The 16,332-nt window shown below is 42.2% G+C and overlaps 2 protein-coding genes across 2 annotated transcripts in view; one reads left to right on the forward strand and one right to left on the reverse strand.

The window, feature by feature from the left end:
• Nucleotides 1-11,178, forward strand: VTI1B (vesicle transport through interaction with t-SNAREs 1B). The gene is made up of 6 exons (XM_005479916.4): nt 1-229; nt 4,573-4,631; nt 6,254-6,445; nt 7,742-7,915; nt 9,857-9,918; nt 10,814-11,178. The coding sequence occupies exons 1-6, from the start codon at nt 16-18 to the stop codon at nt 10,908-10,910; spliced, it is 798 nt and encodes a 265-aa protein (XP_005479973.2). The 5' UTR covers nt 1-15; the 3' UTR covers nt 10,911-11,178.
• ARG2 (arginase 2) overlaps nt 11,083-16,332 on the reverse strand; it is a 19,354-nt gene continuing 14,104 nt past the window's right edge. Inside the window, exons 5-8 of the mRNA XM_005479915.4 lie at nt 13,729-13,823; nt 13,499-13,603; nt 12,376-12,512; nt 11,083-11,507 (exon numbers count right to left, since the gene is read on the reverse strand). Coding sequence (XP_005479972.1) covers nt 11,302-11,507; nt 12,376-12,512; nt 13,499-13,603; nt 13,729-13,823 — 543 coding nt within the window. The 3' untranslated portion in view covers nt 11,083-11,301. The remainder of the gene's footprint in view (nt 11,508-12,375; nt 12,513-13,498; nt 13,604-13,728; nt 13,824-16,332) is intronic.

The following is a 16,332-nucleotide window of genomic DNA, read 5'->3' on the forward strand; positions in this document are numbered from 1 at the left end:
CCGCGCGGAGCCGGCATGGCCGCCTGGCCGGGACTACAGCTCCCAGCAGGCAGTGCGCGAGCCGGCCCCGGCGGCGGAAGCGCCGGCCGGGGCAGGGCCGGGGGCTGTGGGACCATGGCGGGCCGAGGATCCGCGTCCTCGGAGCACCTGGAGCGGCTGCACGAGATCTTCCGCGGGCTGCACGGAGACCTGCGGGCCATCCCCGAGCGGCTGCGGGGCAGCGCGGCCGGTGAGGCGGGGAGCGGGAGTGGACGTCCCTCGGGGCACGGGCGGGGCCGCGGTCCCTCCGCCCGGGGCTGCCCCGCCGGCTGCGGGGCCGCGGCAGCAGTGCTGGGGTGCTTCTCATTAAACAGGCATATTCGAGCAGCTGGGCGGGCAGCGTCCCTTCAAGGCTTTGTGGGGGCCTTTGCAGCTGTGGGGATTGGGGACGGCGCTCTGGTAGGCGCTTGCAGGGAGGGGGCGGGTGGCTCTGCCGTGTGGTGTTTTAGCTGCTGCCGTGGCCTGGTGGCTTTGCAGGTGTGTGGCTTCACTGCCCTGGAGCTCCTCTGCTCTGGCAGATTTCAGCTCCGTGCTAGGTTCACAGCATCAGTCTCTGAGGAGGAGTTGTTATTTGGATGCTATTCCACGCTGTTTCTATTTGAACTGGAGAACAGGAGCTCAGGGGTGACCTCGTCGCTGTCAAGAGCCACTGAAAGAAGGCGCAGCCAGGTGCGGGTCGGCCTCTCCTCCGGGCACAGCGACAGGACAAGGGTCTGTCAGTCTTAAGCTGCACCAGGAGGAGTTAAAGCTGGACATTAGGGAGAATTTCTTCACTGAATGGGTGATTAGACACTGGAATGAGCTGCCCAGGGAGGTGGTCGAGTACCCGTCCCCGTCCCCCCCCCCCCCGTGGAGGCGTTTAAGGAAATACTGGATGTGGCACTCAGTGCCGTGGTCTGGGTGACAAGGTGCTTTTAGGTCAGGTTGGACTTGATGACTGCAAAGGTTTCCAGCCTAATTGATTCTGTGGTTCTGTAACAATTGCAGCACTTTGGGGGTTTGGGGTTCTTGTCCCCACTTTTCTTAATTTGCTGTGTTGGATTCACATTTAAAACCTCATTGGCAGAAATAGAAGCAGTTTTTATTGTCAGAACTCCCCAGAAGCATCTGTAGATTTGCTGGAGAATGTTTGCACTTTAAATGACTGTTTTAAAAGTCTGGTTTGTGCACTATGTACTCACAAAATAGAGAAAACCTATCATTCTTGGTTTTGCAGGTATTCTTCATACCACAGCAGTGGTATGAAGGGTAAACCGCTCTGACAGAACACTCCTCTGTAAGGATCTGTGCTTCTGATTCAGTCCCTGATGCTTGGCAATGTTCTGAGAACCAGAAAGGGAAGCAGTGCCACAAGGAGAATTTTGCCAGTGTCATTCAATGCTTCTGATTGAACCCTTCCCCCGAGAATTGTAATCCACAATCCACGGCTGCCATGAGCTGCTGAAGTTCAGCTCAGGTTTTGTACCCCAGTGATGGGCAGGGGCTGTCAGCCACGCTCTGCTGTGGTGTTCATTCTCCCACAGTTGGTCAGTTTTCTGTAAAGTCATAAGGACAGTTTGTTCAGAAAATACCAGTCTGCACAGAGCATGAAACACTTCATGTCCTGTTTCTTACCTGGCTTTCTATGTAATAATGAGTCAAATTCAGGGTCACAGTCCTTGTCATCAGCATTTCCAGGAAGTTTGGTACAAGAAAGGGGTTGAAACCTGCAAATGACAACTTGCAAACCTGACTTAATTTCAGTAGTGGTCAACAAGGATAAAAAACTTAAAAGGAGCAATAACTTTTCTGGTAGAAATCCTTATTTTCCTGTAGAAATAAGCATGATCAGTTCTTGGTGAAGAAAAACTTTGTCAGTTCTCCTTGACACTGTGGTGCACATGAGCAATGAAGTCTAAGCTGTGGGCTTAAATGGAGTATTTAGAGGCAGCTGGTTTTGCAAGACCTGGGATTTTTTTCAATAGATTGTAAATAATTGCAAGTTGAATTTGCTAAAGAATATTAATACAACTGTTATATTCTGTAATTATTTTTTTTGCTGCAAAAATCCTGGCTCTGTTTTTTGAAAGTGTTTCTAAGCGAGTTTAATATTTGGGAATTTGTCTGGTAGTCATTCCACTCTCCTAATGTTCTTTGTTTGCTTCTTGTACTTAGGAGGAGGGGAATATATATTTATTTTTTGAGTTACCTGATCCTGAAATATTCAGGAGGTGATAGAAGAGACCTTGGAATACTCTTTTAAGACAATTCACATGCTCCAAAAGCAAAACAAAACCTGTAGTCCTTGGGACGTCTTTGAGGGGAACAGGTTTGGAAATGCTGTTTCACTCTATGTAAACAAGATGACAAAGGGGAAACAGCCTGGATATGTTGCAAATCATGTATTTTCCTCTACATGAATTCAGTTAGCTGTACTTTCCAACTGAATCTCTTGGTAAGTGATTGGAAATAAATGTGTTAAAGGTTGATGAGCATGTGGGTAATGCTGCCGTGGCACAGGCACTGCTGCAGCGTTTGGAGTTCTGTCCTTGTGCTTTGAGTTGTGGTTCAGTGCACAGCGACACCAGGGGAACCTCTCAGTGTATCCCCGTGTTTCTGGCTTCCAGCCACATCCAGCAGAACGTTTTCCAGCCACATTGCTGGATTTCTTGCTGGCCTGTAAACAAAAAGGTCTCAAGCCATTGCTGCTTGGCTTACCTAAACCATTCCATGACTCTATGCCTTTTGGAAGCTGGCATTCCTTTGGCTGCAAGCTCATAAGTGCAGCATCTTATTAGTGTGCACAGGAGAAACAAAGCAGGGAAATGCTGCTTCTCCAGATCTGTGATGGGTTTCCATGACTTTGAAACAACAGCGTGGGTGTAAGAGGGCACTGCTTGAATCAGATTAGTGAAATGACCTGTATGAAACAAATTACTGACTTCCAAAGGCTGTTTTTCCACAGTTCATGTCCACGATTTCGCCTGTAACCCAGCTGCACAAACAATGGCATCAGCACAAATGTATATGGTGGCAAATCATGGAGGAGATTGAGGAGAGTGTATGTAAGAACCTCTTTAGTCAGCATTTCCTCCTGAATAAATTGGGATGTGAAACAGCATTTCCTGATACCAGCTGATGTGTATTAACAGTCATCATGTAGCTTAGTCTGTAATAATTCTGTGTGCTATGTGAGACCACAGCTACTTCCTTAGAAGATGGGTTTTAGTTCTGTCTTAAGTTCTCCACAGTTGAAATTCTGGGCTTAATCTGAATTTGAACTGAGCAGGAAAGCCTACTGCTTAGGTGTGTTGTATATGTGAGAGGAGCTATATACCAATGTTCTGAACAGGCCAAGTTTTTTCTTATCTTTTGTTGAGATCTCAGTGGTTTAAAAGCTGCATCTTTTGCAGATGACTGTGCTTACCAAAAGGCATTGTCAAGTGAGTGTTTTTACTGCAATGATGTTTTTATGATGTTGTGTGTAATTTTGTCTTTAATCAAGTTGGAGGAGTTTTACCAAGATGGCAGTCTACATTTTCTTTTGCCTAGAATTTTGTTTAAGACTGAATAATACTCTTTGGAGAGAGGTGAATTAAGCTAGGTGCATAGTTATCAGATTTCTGATAGAATTTGGTTTTGTTTGCAGTAGTCTACAACAGTCCTCTGGTGTTCATCTTCAGTGCTTTTGCAAAAGATTGCAGAACATGTGGTTTTGCTCAGTTGAGATAAGGAAAGTTTTGGATTTAGACTTTCATTTATGGTGGATGTTAGAGAGATATGATAGTTTTTTAACACATGAAAAATAACAGGCCTTAAGGTTTTGTTTAAAAATAGAGTAACAGCAGTGAAACCCATAGCCTCTCCAAAGCCCTAGGAGCACAGATCTGGCTAAAGTGCTGTCTCAAACAACGGAAATGCCCAGTGTTGTTGGCTGATTCATGTCATTCCACAAGAGGGAAGTGTTTGGGCTTTAGTCTGTGAACCTGAGGGGATACCTTGGTGGCATCTTTTATCTCGGAGAACTCTGGAATGCTTATCCTGTGTACTTAGCTACTTTATGACCACGGGAATGCAGAGTGCCAGATCTGGCAGGACCTTCAGGTCTCGCTTGGGAATGTGGATTGACCTGATGTTCTGTTCAAATCCAAATTGTAGTTTCAGCCTTCAGTAATCTTGCCAAGTGTTTCCAAAAAATAAGAAATGTATTTATGAGTTCTTTACCAATGTGTCTTCTTTGCAGTTCTTTCAACATGCAATTCTGTCAGTAGACATTGAAAGACAGTAGGTCAGAAAAATATTTGAACAATTACTTCTTTTGTCTAGCAGAGGCAGTGTTCAGCATTTGGAAGAGCGATTTCTGCTCTCTTTCCCCACTCCCATCTGAAAAGTTGTCATTAAGAACAAGCTGTTCCCATTTGAGATAAATTTTGACCTGGGGCTCTGCAGCCAGCTTCCTTGTCTGTGGCAGCTTCCTTGTTTTTAATGGATTAAGTTGGAGTTCTGTTGTCATTTCTGTATAGTTTATCTGACATACTGCTTTTTCTTTCCCAGAGGAGAAGAAGAAACTGGTTCGAGAATTCGATGAGAAGCAGCGTGAAGCCAACGAGACGGTGAGTGTGGGGCTTCTGCCTTCCTGAGGGCTGGAAGACTGCTGCCTTAAAAAGGACAGCACTTGCAAATGTTACTTTTTTATGGATCCTGTTCTGGCAGGCAGGAGTTTAACTTTTTTACTGTTTGAGAATTGATCTGATAGGTGTGTCTGTGTTTGTTAAGACAGTTGTGTATACTCATATGTTACAAAAATATAGACACATATTCTTACGTGTTTTTTGAGGGGTTTTTGAATGCTCAGTTTTGATAACTGCTTTCACTTTGTTGAAGAAGGTAGAGCAGTGGAGGTGCAATTAAAATTGTTAGAGGTTTTAGGGCAGGCATGTAGAGAATCTGCTGCCTGGAGTGTTTTATTGTACTGCTCTCTTTTTTCATGTTGGTCTTAGCCTGTCTGATCTTTCTGCAGTAGTGTAAAGGCTTTCTGGACAGCAGGTGATATGGAACAGCACCAGAAAAGCCATGTGATTTGTCTTTTAAAACAAGACATTATGAATTAAGCTTTCTTTTCATATTTCCCTGTGCAGTTTGTTAGGTTGTGTTTTAGTCACAGCTGAACATGATGCGTTATTCCCCTAACTTACTGGGGTTTATTGACTGGTACCTCTAGGTGGTGATGTATGAGATGTGGAGCTGCCTCTGTGAGAGCTCATGGTGGCATACAGCTTTAAGCATTTTGAATTTGTTACAGCTGTCACCAGAAGTTGATGTGAAAATTCATGCATCCTGAGTCTTGGGGCTTGCAGATTGTAACTCAGGTTGCCAAGCCTGGATGTTCAGAGCCTGAATTTAGTGCTGTGCCTACCCATGCAATAGATCTGAATGAGGAGATGGCTGAGGTACTCAGCATCTTGTTTACCTCAATCTTCAATGGTAACCTCTTTTCCCACATCTCTTGGGTTAATGGACTGCCATGCCAGGACCATGGGAGCAAATTCCTTCCTTTAGGGGATGACCAGGTTCATGAGCACATGAGAAACCTGAACATACTAAATCTATGGGATCTGATGAGATGCATCACAGAGTCCCAAGGGAATTGGCTGATGTAGTTGCTAAGCTACTGTCCATGGCATTTGAAAAAGTCAAAGCAATCAGGTGGAGTCCCAGGTGATGCTCCACCAGGGTGATGTCCCTGGATGCCCTATTCCTGGAAGTATTCAGCTTGGTCTAGTGGAAGGTGCCCTTACCCATGGCAGGAGTGTTGGAACGAGGTGGTCTTTAAGGTCTCTTCCATCCCAAACCATACTATGATTCTGTCTCTTTGCACAGATGTAATAGAAAGCTGATACCCATCCTATAAATGCTTAAACGATAAGAAAGTGAGAATTGCAAATTTTGAAATTTGGAGTGATGTTTTAGGGAACGAAAATCAAGCATTTAAGCTTGAGAATTTTTTTTCATTGCAGTGCTGTGTATGTGAAAATACACATGGGCTCAACAGCATTGGGTAGCGTGGTGTACTCAATACTAGATGGAGTGTGGGGTTTAGGGTTATCCCTCTCAGCCAGTCCAAAACAAATGTGAATCCTTTCATCTGGTGCTGAGTTTTGAGTATGGCTGCTGCTAAGCATGGATTTGGTGCTTTAAAGAATAAATATCTTTTGTTTGCTTTCTTTTGTTGAAGCTGCGGGAAATGGAGGAAGAGCTGAAGTACGCTCCTGTGCCTTTCCGCAACCAAATGATGAGCAAAATCCGAGCCTACAGAAGAGACCTGTCCATGTTCCAGAGGGATATGAGAAGCACAGATTTGGGGTTGGGCCGTGGAAACCAAGGCGATACAAAATATGGGATCTTTGCCACAGAAAATGAACAGAGTGTAAGGATTAGATGTAAATTTGATCTGACCGTGCTGTGATTGTGCAGGAGCATTACCGCAGATGCATTGCTTACAGTGCTTCTACTTTAGGCTACCTCTGTGCTTTTATAAGTCCCTGTAAGTCTCTCTGCATGTAACATGAATATCTCAGGGAGAAGAACACCTGGAACTCAGAGGAGAGTTTTTCTGTTTAAAACAAAGATAGGCATGTAATCAAAATGGAACTCATTGAAAGACACGTGGTTAGTAATTTGCACAACATTCTGTACCAAAACTCTTCGTTTAATCATTGCACAGGTTTCCCTTCCTACAGGAGGGAAAACACAGAAGTGATGCTTCTTAATGAAAAAAAGGTTAACTCACCTAGTTCTAATCTCCAAAACTAGCAAAGCATGAATCATGCATTGTATAGGTTCTTTGGTAGAATTATCTTTTAAGTGATCTTAGTGTAAATAATTTCAAGAAAATATAAGGATTTTTTTCTCTAGCACTTTTTTCACTATGGTCTTGCTGCTACAATGCAAAAAGTACACCAATTTCTTGTTTACCAGATAGGCTTAGAGATATCTGAGCTAGTGAGACTGAGTCTCCTTATTGTCTTCAAAGTGCTGTCATCTGTATAGAGGTGGGCTTTTCATTTTTCTGCTTTAGATGAGGCCAGTTTTGAGGGGGGTTCTTTGTTTAGTATTTCCTTCTGCTGCAGCTTGGGAAATTTTTGCATTTGATTCCTCTTGACTGATTACTCTAAAACCTGAGAGCAGGGTGATAACACTTTATTTTGAGCTACCTTCTGACCCCAAGGTCGGCAAACATTCCTTATACTCTAAACCAGGCTACTGGCATGAAAAGAGGATCTTTGTTACTTAGCTGTCCATCTGTTAGTGCTGTTTGTTCCTAATCCTTTTGACTGTAAACTCGTAAAGATTTCCCTGGCAACCAACTGTGAAGGCTGACTTCAGATGTGAATGGAAGTAAAAGTTAGCATCTGGAAAAGAAAGGTACTATTTTTATGTAAATGTTCTTTGATGGAAAAGTAAATTGTTACAAAGACAGCTTTTTGGAACTGTTTTAACTCTTCAGTGCTGTATCCTTTTTAGAGATTTAACCAGATTTGGTCATAATCTTACAAGGTGAACAAGGCTCGGCCAAAATTAACCAGGCTGCATCAGTTAACGTAAGGAGTGTGTACAGCTAATACAAATGGATGGCCTACGGAGTCACATCCTAACTTTGTAATGTCACAAGCCTAGTACTTCTGTCTCTGTGCTCAATAGTTAAGCATCCATTATTTTTCAGACTAACCTGCAGTCGCAGAGGGTGCTGCTGCTCCAGGGCACGGACAGTCTGAACCGAGCCAGCGAGAGCATCGAGCGCTCGCAGCGCATCGCTGCCGAGACCGACCAGATCGGCACGGATATCATCGAGGAGCTCGGCGAGCAGCGCGAGCAGCTGGAGCGCACCAAGAGCAGGGTGAGCAGGAGTCTGGGCATGGCTCAGAAACAGTCTGCTCTTACTTGGTGGGAACTCTGTGCCACCAGTTACTCTCAGGGACCTTCCAAGGCATAGTCATCCGATTGGATAGCTCTACAGACCAAATTCAGGCTGCCACATTGCTATTTGTTCTCATAAAAGACAAGTAATTGCTGTAGAAGGGTTCAAAGCATGGTGGTAAAATGTCTGCTGCTGTGTCTGTGCAAAATGGGAGATTAGACCTATAGATCTGCTAGAAAAAATAGCATTACTGAAAAAGTTGCAGATCATAAGGAGTTGTCTTGTGACTAGACTACTAGTTAAAGTTAAGATTTTGGAAACAGTTAGCAAGTTTTTGTAACTAAATTAAATTTAGTAGAAGAGTAATTACTTAATTACTAGCTTTCCAATATTTGCAGGGAGGGAGAAAATGCCCAACAACGTGTCTGTTCCTCATCCTTGGTTCAAGAAGCTCCGCTTCTGATGTGAAAGCTTCAAAAACTAGTTCACTTGTTTTGTTTATGCACGTATGCAAAACTGACAGTTTGATTTTTGAACTAACAAACTGATGGGATTTTCTGTGTGTGCAAGGGATCCCGAGTGTAAAGCTTTTAGGTGAGTGACTTCAGGGGACACTGAGTTTGGCAAATAAGCTCACTCAGCCAAAGCAAAAAGCATACCCCTGCTTTTGGGAGTTCTTTCTACTCATTGCAGCAAAGTCTGTAGCTTTTTTGTTTAAGTAGTTCTGTAATTTCAGTCAGAATTTGATTTGTCCTGTTCCAAAATTTGAGTTAGAAAGCAGGAAAGGAAATTGATCTAAAGATTGGTAGGTACAGTTTTTGTCCTTCAACTGATAAAAAGTATTACAGTCCTTCAGGCATCACAGTCTCTCAACAGATTATTCACAGAAGCATAAAATTGTTTAGATTGGAAAAGGCCTCAAAGATCATGGAGTCCAACTGTTAACCCATCACTGCTGTGTTCATCACTAAACAGGGTCTGTGACTTTTATTGTGAGCCTCTTAGGCAATGAATTGTGGAATTGTGTAAATCACACATTCCAGCTGGAAGCAGACTTTCTTCTTACTTGTGCTTTCATAGTGAAGATTGGAAATTTACTAAGCTCCCAATGGACTTGATAGTTTTCTTCCTCAGCTTTGTCCAGTCCACCTCAGAGCAAAGAAACATACAAGCAGCTTTGCAGTTGTGGGCAATGTGTTAAACTACAGAGGAATTGTGCAGGCAGGTCTCTGTGATATAAGTGACCTGGCTTACGCTTCACTTCCTTAGAATGTTTGGAAGTGGAATAGTGAAATCTTACCTGGAGAACAGTGGCCATGCATCATGAATTGTCTGTGAAGCAGCAGCTTCTTTAGTTTTCTATAACTTCACTTAATTGCATGTTTCTTAATAGCTGGGTATGCTGGGCAGTTCATTGCTGGGCAGTACAAAGCTGAAATGGATTATCCATTAACAGCCCAGAGCTTGTACACACTGGGTCACTTAGACCTCTGAGTGCAACACAGTTCTTTCTTTAACAGAACTTGAGCAGCATTTCAAACACTTTGATATGCACTGGGGTTAACACATCAGTATCGCTCTCTTCTGGTGTTAACGGAAATGAAACTTAATGAAAGAAGTTAATACCACTTTTCTGATATTTGTATATTAATTAAAGAGGCAGAAAGTGGTCTCAGGTTGCATGTCTTTATATGTATCTAAGGGAAAGTATAGAGAAAAGTCTTAATTTCTCCTTAGAAAAGAGGCAATGCTTCCAGCTGCTGTTGTGAGTAGAAAACAGTGCTGTGTCTCAATTTTGAGAGGACGTGGTCATCCTGTCCTGTAATTCATTGCAGCATTTCAACACCAGCTGTTTTCACATGCATCTTCCCAGAGTTGATGTGTGTTTATTTAACTGACAAGTAACTTGTCTCTCCTCAGTTGGTGAACACCAGTGAGAACTTGAGCAAGAGCCGCAAGATTCTGCGCTCGATGTCCCGGAGGTGAGTGGTGTGCAGGCTGTTGAACAGCACTGACTGTGTGCTGTTTGGTCAGGGGGGTGTGGGGTCTTTACCCATCCAAACCATGGTGAGGACAGAAGCAAGTTACAGTGACTTGCTCGTGGTGCCTTCAGATGCCCCTCATTGAGGCTGGGAAGGGCTGTGCCATAAATCACTGCAGCACTGGGTGGGTTAGATGCCTGATGACACAGACTAATCTGTTTAACCACACCAATGCCCTAGAGCAGTTAGTCCTAGGCTGGCCCATGAAACACTCTTCAGCTGAACCATGAAATACTCTTGAGCTGGACCATGTATGATTTTGATGGCTAAAACCTTGGTTTCTTAAGTGGATTTGCAGTTTAGCTATATTGTTTAATTAGCCTTAAAAACCCAGTTCATAGATTGTATTGCCAGCAGGTACTTATCTCCTCATAACCTTTCCTTTATGCCTATTGCCAAAGGAAGTTGTGATAACTGTCTAGTTTTCAGTAGTAAAAGTACTTTATTATTTTGAGATTTTAGTTTTCATTCAGCAATATCGTTCCAAGTCAAAGCACCACCATGAGGGTTTTTAGCACAGGACTTCAGGTATTGTTTTCCTCTTTGCTTGACTGAAGGAGCAGGCACATATAGGGCAAGGATCTGCCTTCTGTGGAACAGGGGAAGAGGAACAGAACTGCTACTGCTGAAACAGGAGATTCAAACAGGATTTCCAGGAAAACAGGAGGAGTGAACTATTGAGTTTGGCCCTTTCTGCTCGTTAAGAGCTTTTTGAAAAGCACAGTGTGGTCTCACTGAAACAGGGAAGGGAAGATGGGGATCTAGATCTAGAATATGCTTTCATAACAAGCTAAAAAAACCCAAAAAACCTTGGATTTTTATTTTTAAACTCTAGAATAACCACAAATAAGTTGCTGCTGTCAATTATCATCATCCTGGAACTGGCCATCCTAGGAGGTGTGGTCTACTACAAGTTCTTTCGCAAGAAATGAACCTTCATGATCAAAATGAGCTTTTCCATTGATGAGGAAGAGGATGGGCTGTCTGCTCCCTTTGACTGTCTGAGGGTTGAACTGAGTCATGAGACAGCACATTCAACTGAAACTGTACTGACACGTGAAAGACAGAGAATGGGAGTAAAAAGAAAGAGGCTTGAACTACTGGTAAGATTAATAAGAAGGTAATAAATATTTTATTGTCTCATTTTGTATATACTTAACTAAATGAATAAATCTTGCTATGTAATAAAGTAGCCACTGATCAATGGAAAAGCTAGTTTATTTAAAAACTGAGATGTTAACAGTATTTGCCAAGTGTTGACAATCTATCCACTCAAGTGCCTCAGCAGAGATCTGTAGTGTCCAATATATCCAGCATGGGTTCTTAAATCCTCACTTGCTCTTCACTGTCAGATTCATCTGGAGAGCTGGGTGTTGGGAGTTCATCAAAAGTGGTGTGTGCTCCTTCCCTTGTCTGCCCAAAGCACGTCGCTATCACATCGACTGCAAGGCGAGCAGTTGCTTTCACTGCCTCTTGAGAAGCTCCCAGCAGTGGATTGACTTCAACCATGTCTACAGCTGAAAGCATTCCTGTGAAAATGATTGGCAGCTTTATTACTCTGACAAAGGGTACAGTCTTCAGCACGGTTTTGTTTGCAGCCTTTTATTCATTGTAGCAAGTCTGGTATTTGGGTTTGTGGCCTGCTCTACCCCTTAGACAAGTAAGATTGGCACTCAAGGGATGAAGTTCGTTCTCAGATGCAAATTTGTGTTTTGAATTTGGTTCTCTTACATTGTCACTACCTCACTCATTCGTGCTTTCAGCATTCAGGAAAAACATTTGATGTTCCATACACATTTATGAGAGGAGCATTTTTTCTCCTAGTCCAAAAATGAGGGTAGTCTCACCTCATACTCTTTTGCTATCCTGTTCGTGAATCTATAGACTATTGTCTGGTTGGGATTTTTTTAACCTTCTTTTACTGCAAATAATATTGTTTAAACATATTAAATAAAAACTTGATGGTAATAAGATGAAAAGTCCTCATATATTGAATCAACTGCAGTATATTTTATGAAAGCTTGATTTGTTAGTCTTGAATCCTAGAATGGAACTTCAAACTATTTAAATTGTTTGCACCCATTTTTGTATTCCAGATGCCCATTTTCACATCTCTCCTCATGTGTTTAGGATTAGGGAACAGTATTACACATTTTTGACATTAGCTTTGTATTTTCTTTTGCTAAGCTGAAGCTGTTGATGGTTAAGATGCTTCCAACACCAAGGGAATTGCCAGTCATAGGAATTCTTTTTCCCTTACTGAAGGCTGAATTGACTTTGCAGGCACCTTTGCTTTGACTACATTTGCTATCTGTTTATACCACAAAAACATAACCAGTATGAGCTGTGGGTAGTTTGTCCTGTCCTCGCTTAGCCCCGTAGTGCTGGTGCTCCTACCTGTGCTGTGTATTTCCTCTGTGATGTACATGCCTTCTCTGTAAGTTAATCCACCTAGAACAGGAGTCCCCGTTGCTGGAGCCAGGGAGGGATCAAAAGCATCAATGTCAAAACTCAGGTGAATTGGTCTCTGTCTCCTGGGATGGAATAAAACAAGAAAAGCAATCTTAGAGCCTTTAAATGTTTTCTATGTGCATTTCTTACTGTCTAGGCTAATCAGCAAAGTAGCATCAAGCTCCTTGAACCATGTCTCATATACATTAAAAAAGCATCTACTCAGTGAGGATTCGGTTGAAAATAAGTACTTTAGTTCAAACCATCTTAACTGGTATTTGTCATCTCAGTGGGATGAGGTAGAGAAGTGTGTGATACAATCCAGCCTTTTCTGCTTTTGTACAGAAAGCCAGGGTGAAGGCTGAAACACTGATGTGCATGGCAGCTAGGATGGAGGAAGCACCGAGCTCAAAGATTTCACTGACAGTTCATCAAGATGAGCATTTTTCAGGTCAATACTTAAAGGCTGCATCCAAACCCTGCCATGTAGCCTAACTGCTCAAGCAGTAAACCTAAAATGTCAGTTACTTACTATGTCATCTGCAGCTGATGACAGCTTAATAAACTGGACACTGTCACTCACATGAATTATTTAAGTGGCATACTGCATACTTCCAACTACGGAGAAGCATTTGGATTACTGCGTTCTTTACTTGGCACAGTTGCAGCGAGGAAGGGTGAGCACACCTTTAGGAAACAGCAGCATGCAGCACAGGTTCTAACCTGTGGCAGAGATTACCCCTTCTAAGTGACCCTCTCCCAGCTGTATTTTTAAAAGTGTAACGTGTATCTTCTTGAGTTGATTCAAACATGTTGTCAAACTGCAGAAAATGCAGAATTACTTAACAGAACCAAGCAGTATAAAACAGAGCCACAACTGTAGTGGGTGGTAACCTGTCTCAGCCATCTGCCAAACATGGTGAAATGGCTCCAGTGCTGAGGCTTCCCTGTACACTGGGCACTGTCACAGTTCTGTACAGCCCCCCTACATCAAGAGACTTCACTTCAATAACTTTCAGGAAAGCAGATATACAACAAGGGTAGTTTAAATTAGATAACAGTTCATTACCTGCCCATCAGTCGTTCAAAGGTTCTTTCCATAACTTTCCGAATTCCAAGGTGATCAATATCCCTCATGGAAAAATACTGGATGTCAAAGTTCTTCAAAATATAGCTGTGAAAATAATTTTTTAAAACCATCATTACTGGTTTAAGCTGAAATGTAGCAACCCTTATGGATGTGATTTCAAGCTTATTAATTCAGCCTTTACAAAAATAGTTTAATCTAAACCAACTTACTGCTCAGCAGGATCCAGATCCCTCAAACCAATGTACACTATATCAGATGCTGAAAGGCAGGGCTTTAGCCAGGAAAAGCCAGGAAGTTGTGGTACCTGCAGGCAAAGGTTTGGTATTAGGTCAGTTTAATGACATACTTAACAAAATGCTATTTGATGCTTCCCTGAAAACTTTGTATTGATTTATAGCACCCTTTCTCTCTCTAAATAGAGAAACTTCTGCACTTGACAGTTTGGCTGATGTAATCAGTCCTTACCTTCATTCCTATGCTCAACTGAGGTAAAATGATATGACTTTATCTGAGTTGAATGTCAGTGGATGATTTTCCAGTTTGAAGAGGAGGAGGACTAAAAAGCCTGAATTCACAAGCAATAGGTAATTTGCATCAGTGAGTGTAAGGAGGAATGCTGAATAGATACCCAGATGTAGATCACTTACACAGGGCACTTAATGGTGATGCTCTGGAACTTACCCAGCACATTATGCTTAGGTGGAAGAATGAAAATCAAGGCAGCTCTGTCTTTTTAGGAGAAAAGTTTACCAAAACCATATTAAAGATGGATAAATTCAAAGTGGGAAGTTGAAAAAAAAGGAAAAATAAAAGAGCGGGGGGAAAGCAGAGCAGGAAGTTGGGACTCTACAGTGGGCTACATCATGCTGGTTTTGATGCAGAATTGAAGAGAATAGGTCTAGTATAGCAACTGAAAGATTATGAGGTCTTTGTCAGCTTTGGTAATTCAGCAGTCATGGTATAGAATTATAAAACCTTTTGGTTAGTAACACTTGCTAATTTTAAGAGTGATATAAATTAAATTTCTCAAATTTCTCTTCTTCTCCCAGCTCTGAAAATGGCTACAGCCAACACAGATGTCAAGTAGCTAGAAGGTTTTGTTTCCCTCTTAGACTTGTCAATTACTAATTATTCTAAGTATAATATTAGATGTTTTTAAAGGTGATCACATTCATAGCTACATTTAATTACATTGGGTTAAATTAGCACAGATTATAAAAGGGATAAATGAATTGGAGACCACTAGGAAAAATAAATTCAGGTTTCAAAAATGAATTACAAAAAATTCATCACCACATCATAAACTATGCATAGTAACAACATAATGGCATAACATTGTCAGATACTCTAGTACGAATGATTCAGTAGTTTTAATATTGCAATTTCAATTATAGCTCTTTCTTTGTAAATAAATACAATTGAATGTGTTAACTGCCTTTGACAGGTTCTTTGCATTGTTCCCATGGGAAAGGAGTTGCTGATAGAAAAGCCAGAGGGGCAGCCATTTTCATGGGAAGGTGTTAATAGCAGTTTGTGAGTTTGGATGGTTCCAGGAGCCCTGAAGCAGTCAGGAAAGGAGGATGATATTTTTTTTAGTCCCATTATCAACTCAGGTGCTGTATTGGATGAGAGTTAGAGGGTGAGCCATAGGCAGTTCTGCACACATGATGGTTTGCTCCAGAGAGTCAGAGGGATATTAGCCAGACAAATCATTGTCAAAGGCACATCCTCCTACTGCCAAAGAGCTGTTTAAAAATTCACAGTTGTAGAAGCCTCGTGGTACCAGCAGGACTGGTGTTAGTTTTCCTCCCTCTAAACAGGAATACAATAGGGTAAGAAAGCCCCCCAGAATAAGTACACATTTAGAAAGCCCCCTGAGTGAATGCACACAGCCAGGCCTTGTCTGAGCTGCTTCTGCAGAGGCATCCAGACTGCTGCAGTTGAGGTGGGCTTGTGTCAAGAACCCATGACCAGCACCATGCCTGAGCAGCTTGCCAATAAGCATAGCCTAATCTTATTCTTTCTTCACTACTGCTGCTTGCAAGAAAGGCCTGCTCCCCCACTGACCCCAGAAAGCTTACAGGTACTCTTTTAGCATGTCAAAAAATCCCAATAATTGTAAAAAATTACTGCTTTTCTGTGCTGCTCAAGAATTGGAACCCAGCAGACCAATATCTGCTCCTTTCCCAGCTATTACAGAACTTCAGTTTTGTTCTGTTTCCACCAAGCCATAAACTGTTCACCTTAAGTGAGCTTTAAAATTCACAAAATTATCTCTTTCCCTTCTTATCTCCATGGAGAAAGTGTGTACAGGTGCCAAAAAGGAAAAAATATCACCCCCTCTAACTTATGGGCAAAAAAGTAGAAATACAGTAACCGTTTACATTAACCTTTTCATGTGCAGGGGATGTTCCAAAAAGCCCCATTAGTTTTGCATTACTTTGGGAAGTCCAAAACATTTGTAGAGAGCACATAAGAATGACTAGAAAGAGTAAAGTATGTAAAAGCACCAGATGACTCTATTGACTTGTGGATGGAAATAATTCAAAAGAATTTGCAGGAGAAAAAGCAGAACTTTATGAGATGACTGCAGTATTGCCATGCTGAACAGGAACTGATGCAGTGGTATCTTCAGTAGCCATACAGATTTAAACATGCTTGTTCTTGCTTGGAAAGTATACTTCCAGCAACACAGCACCCCAAATTTGTCAGAGAAGTGAGAAAATTAGGAGTAAATACTAGCAATGCTGCCAAAATAATGCAGTCAGGTTTCCTGCAGCTCCAGCATCCATTCTCAAGATGCAGTTGCTGAT

The sequence above is a fragment of the Zonotrichia albicollis genome, chromosome 6, assembly GCF_047830755.1.
Source record: "Zonotrichia albicollis isolate bZonAlb1 chromosome 6, bZonAlb1.hap1, whole genome shotgun sequence".
Classification (NCBI taxonomy): domain Eukaryota; kingdom Metazoa; phylum Chordata; class Aves; order Passeriformes; family Passerellidae; genus Zonotrichia; species Zonotrichia albicollis.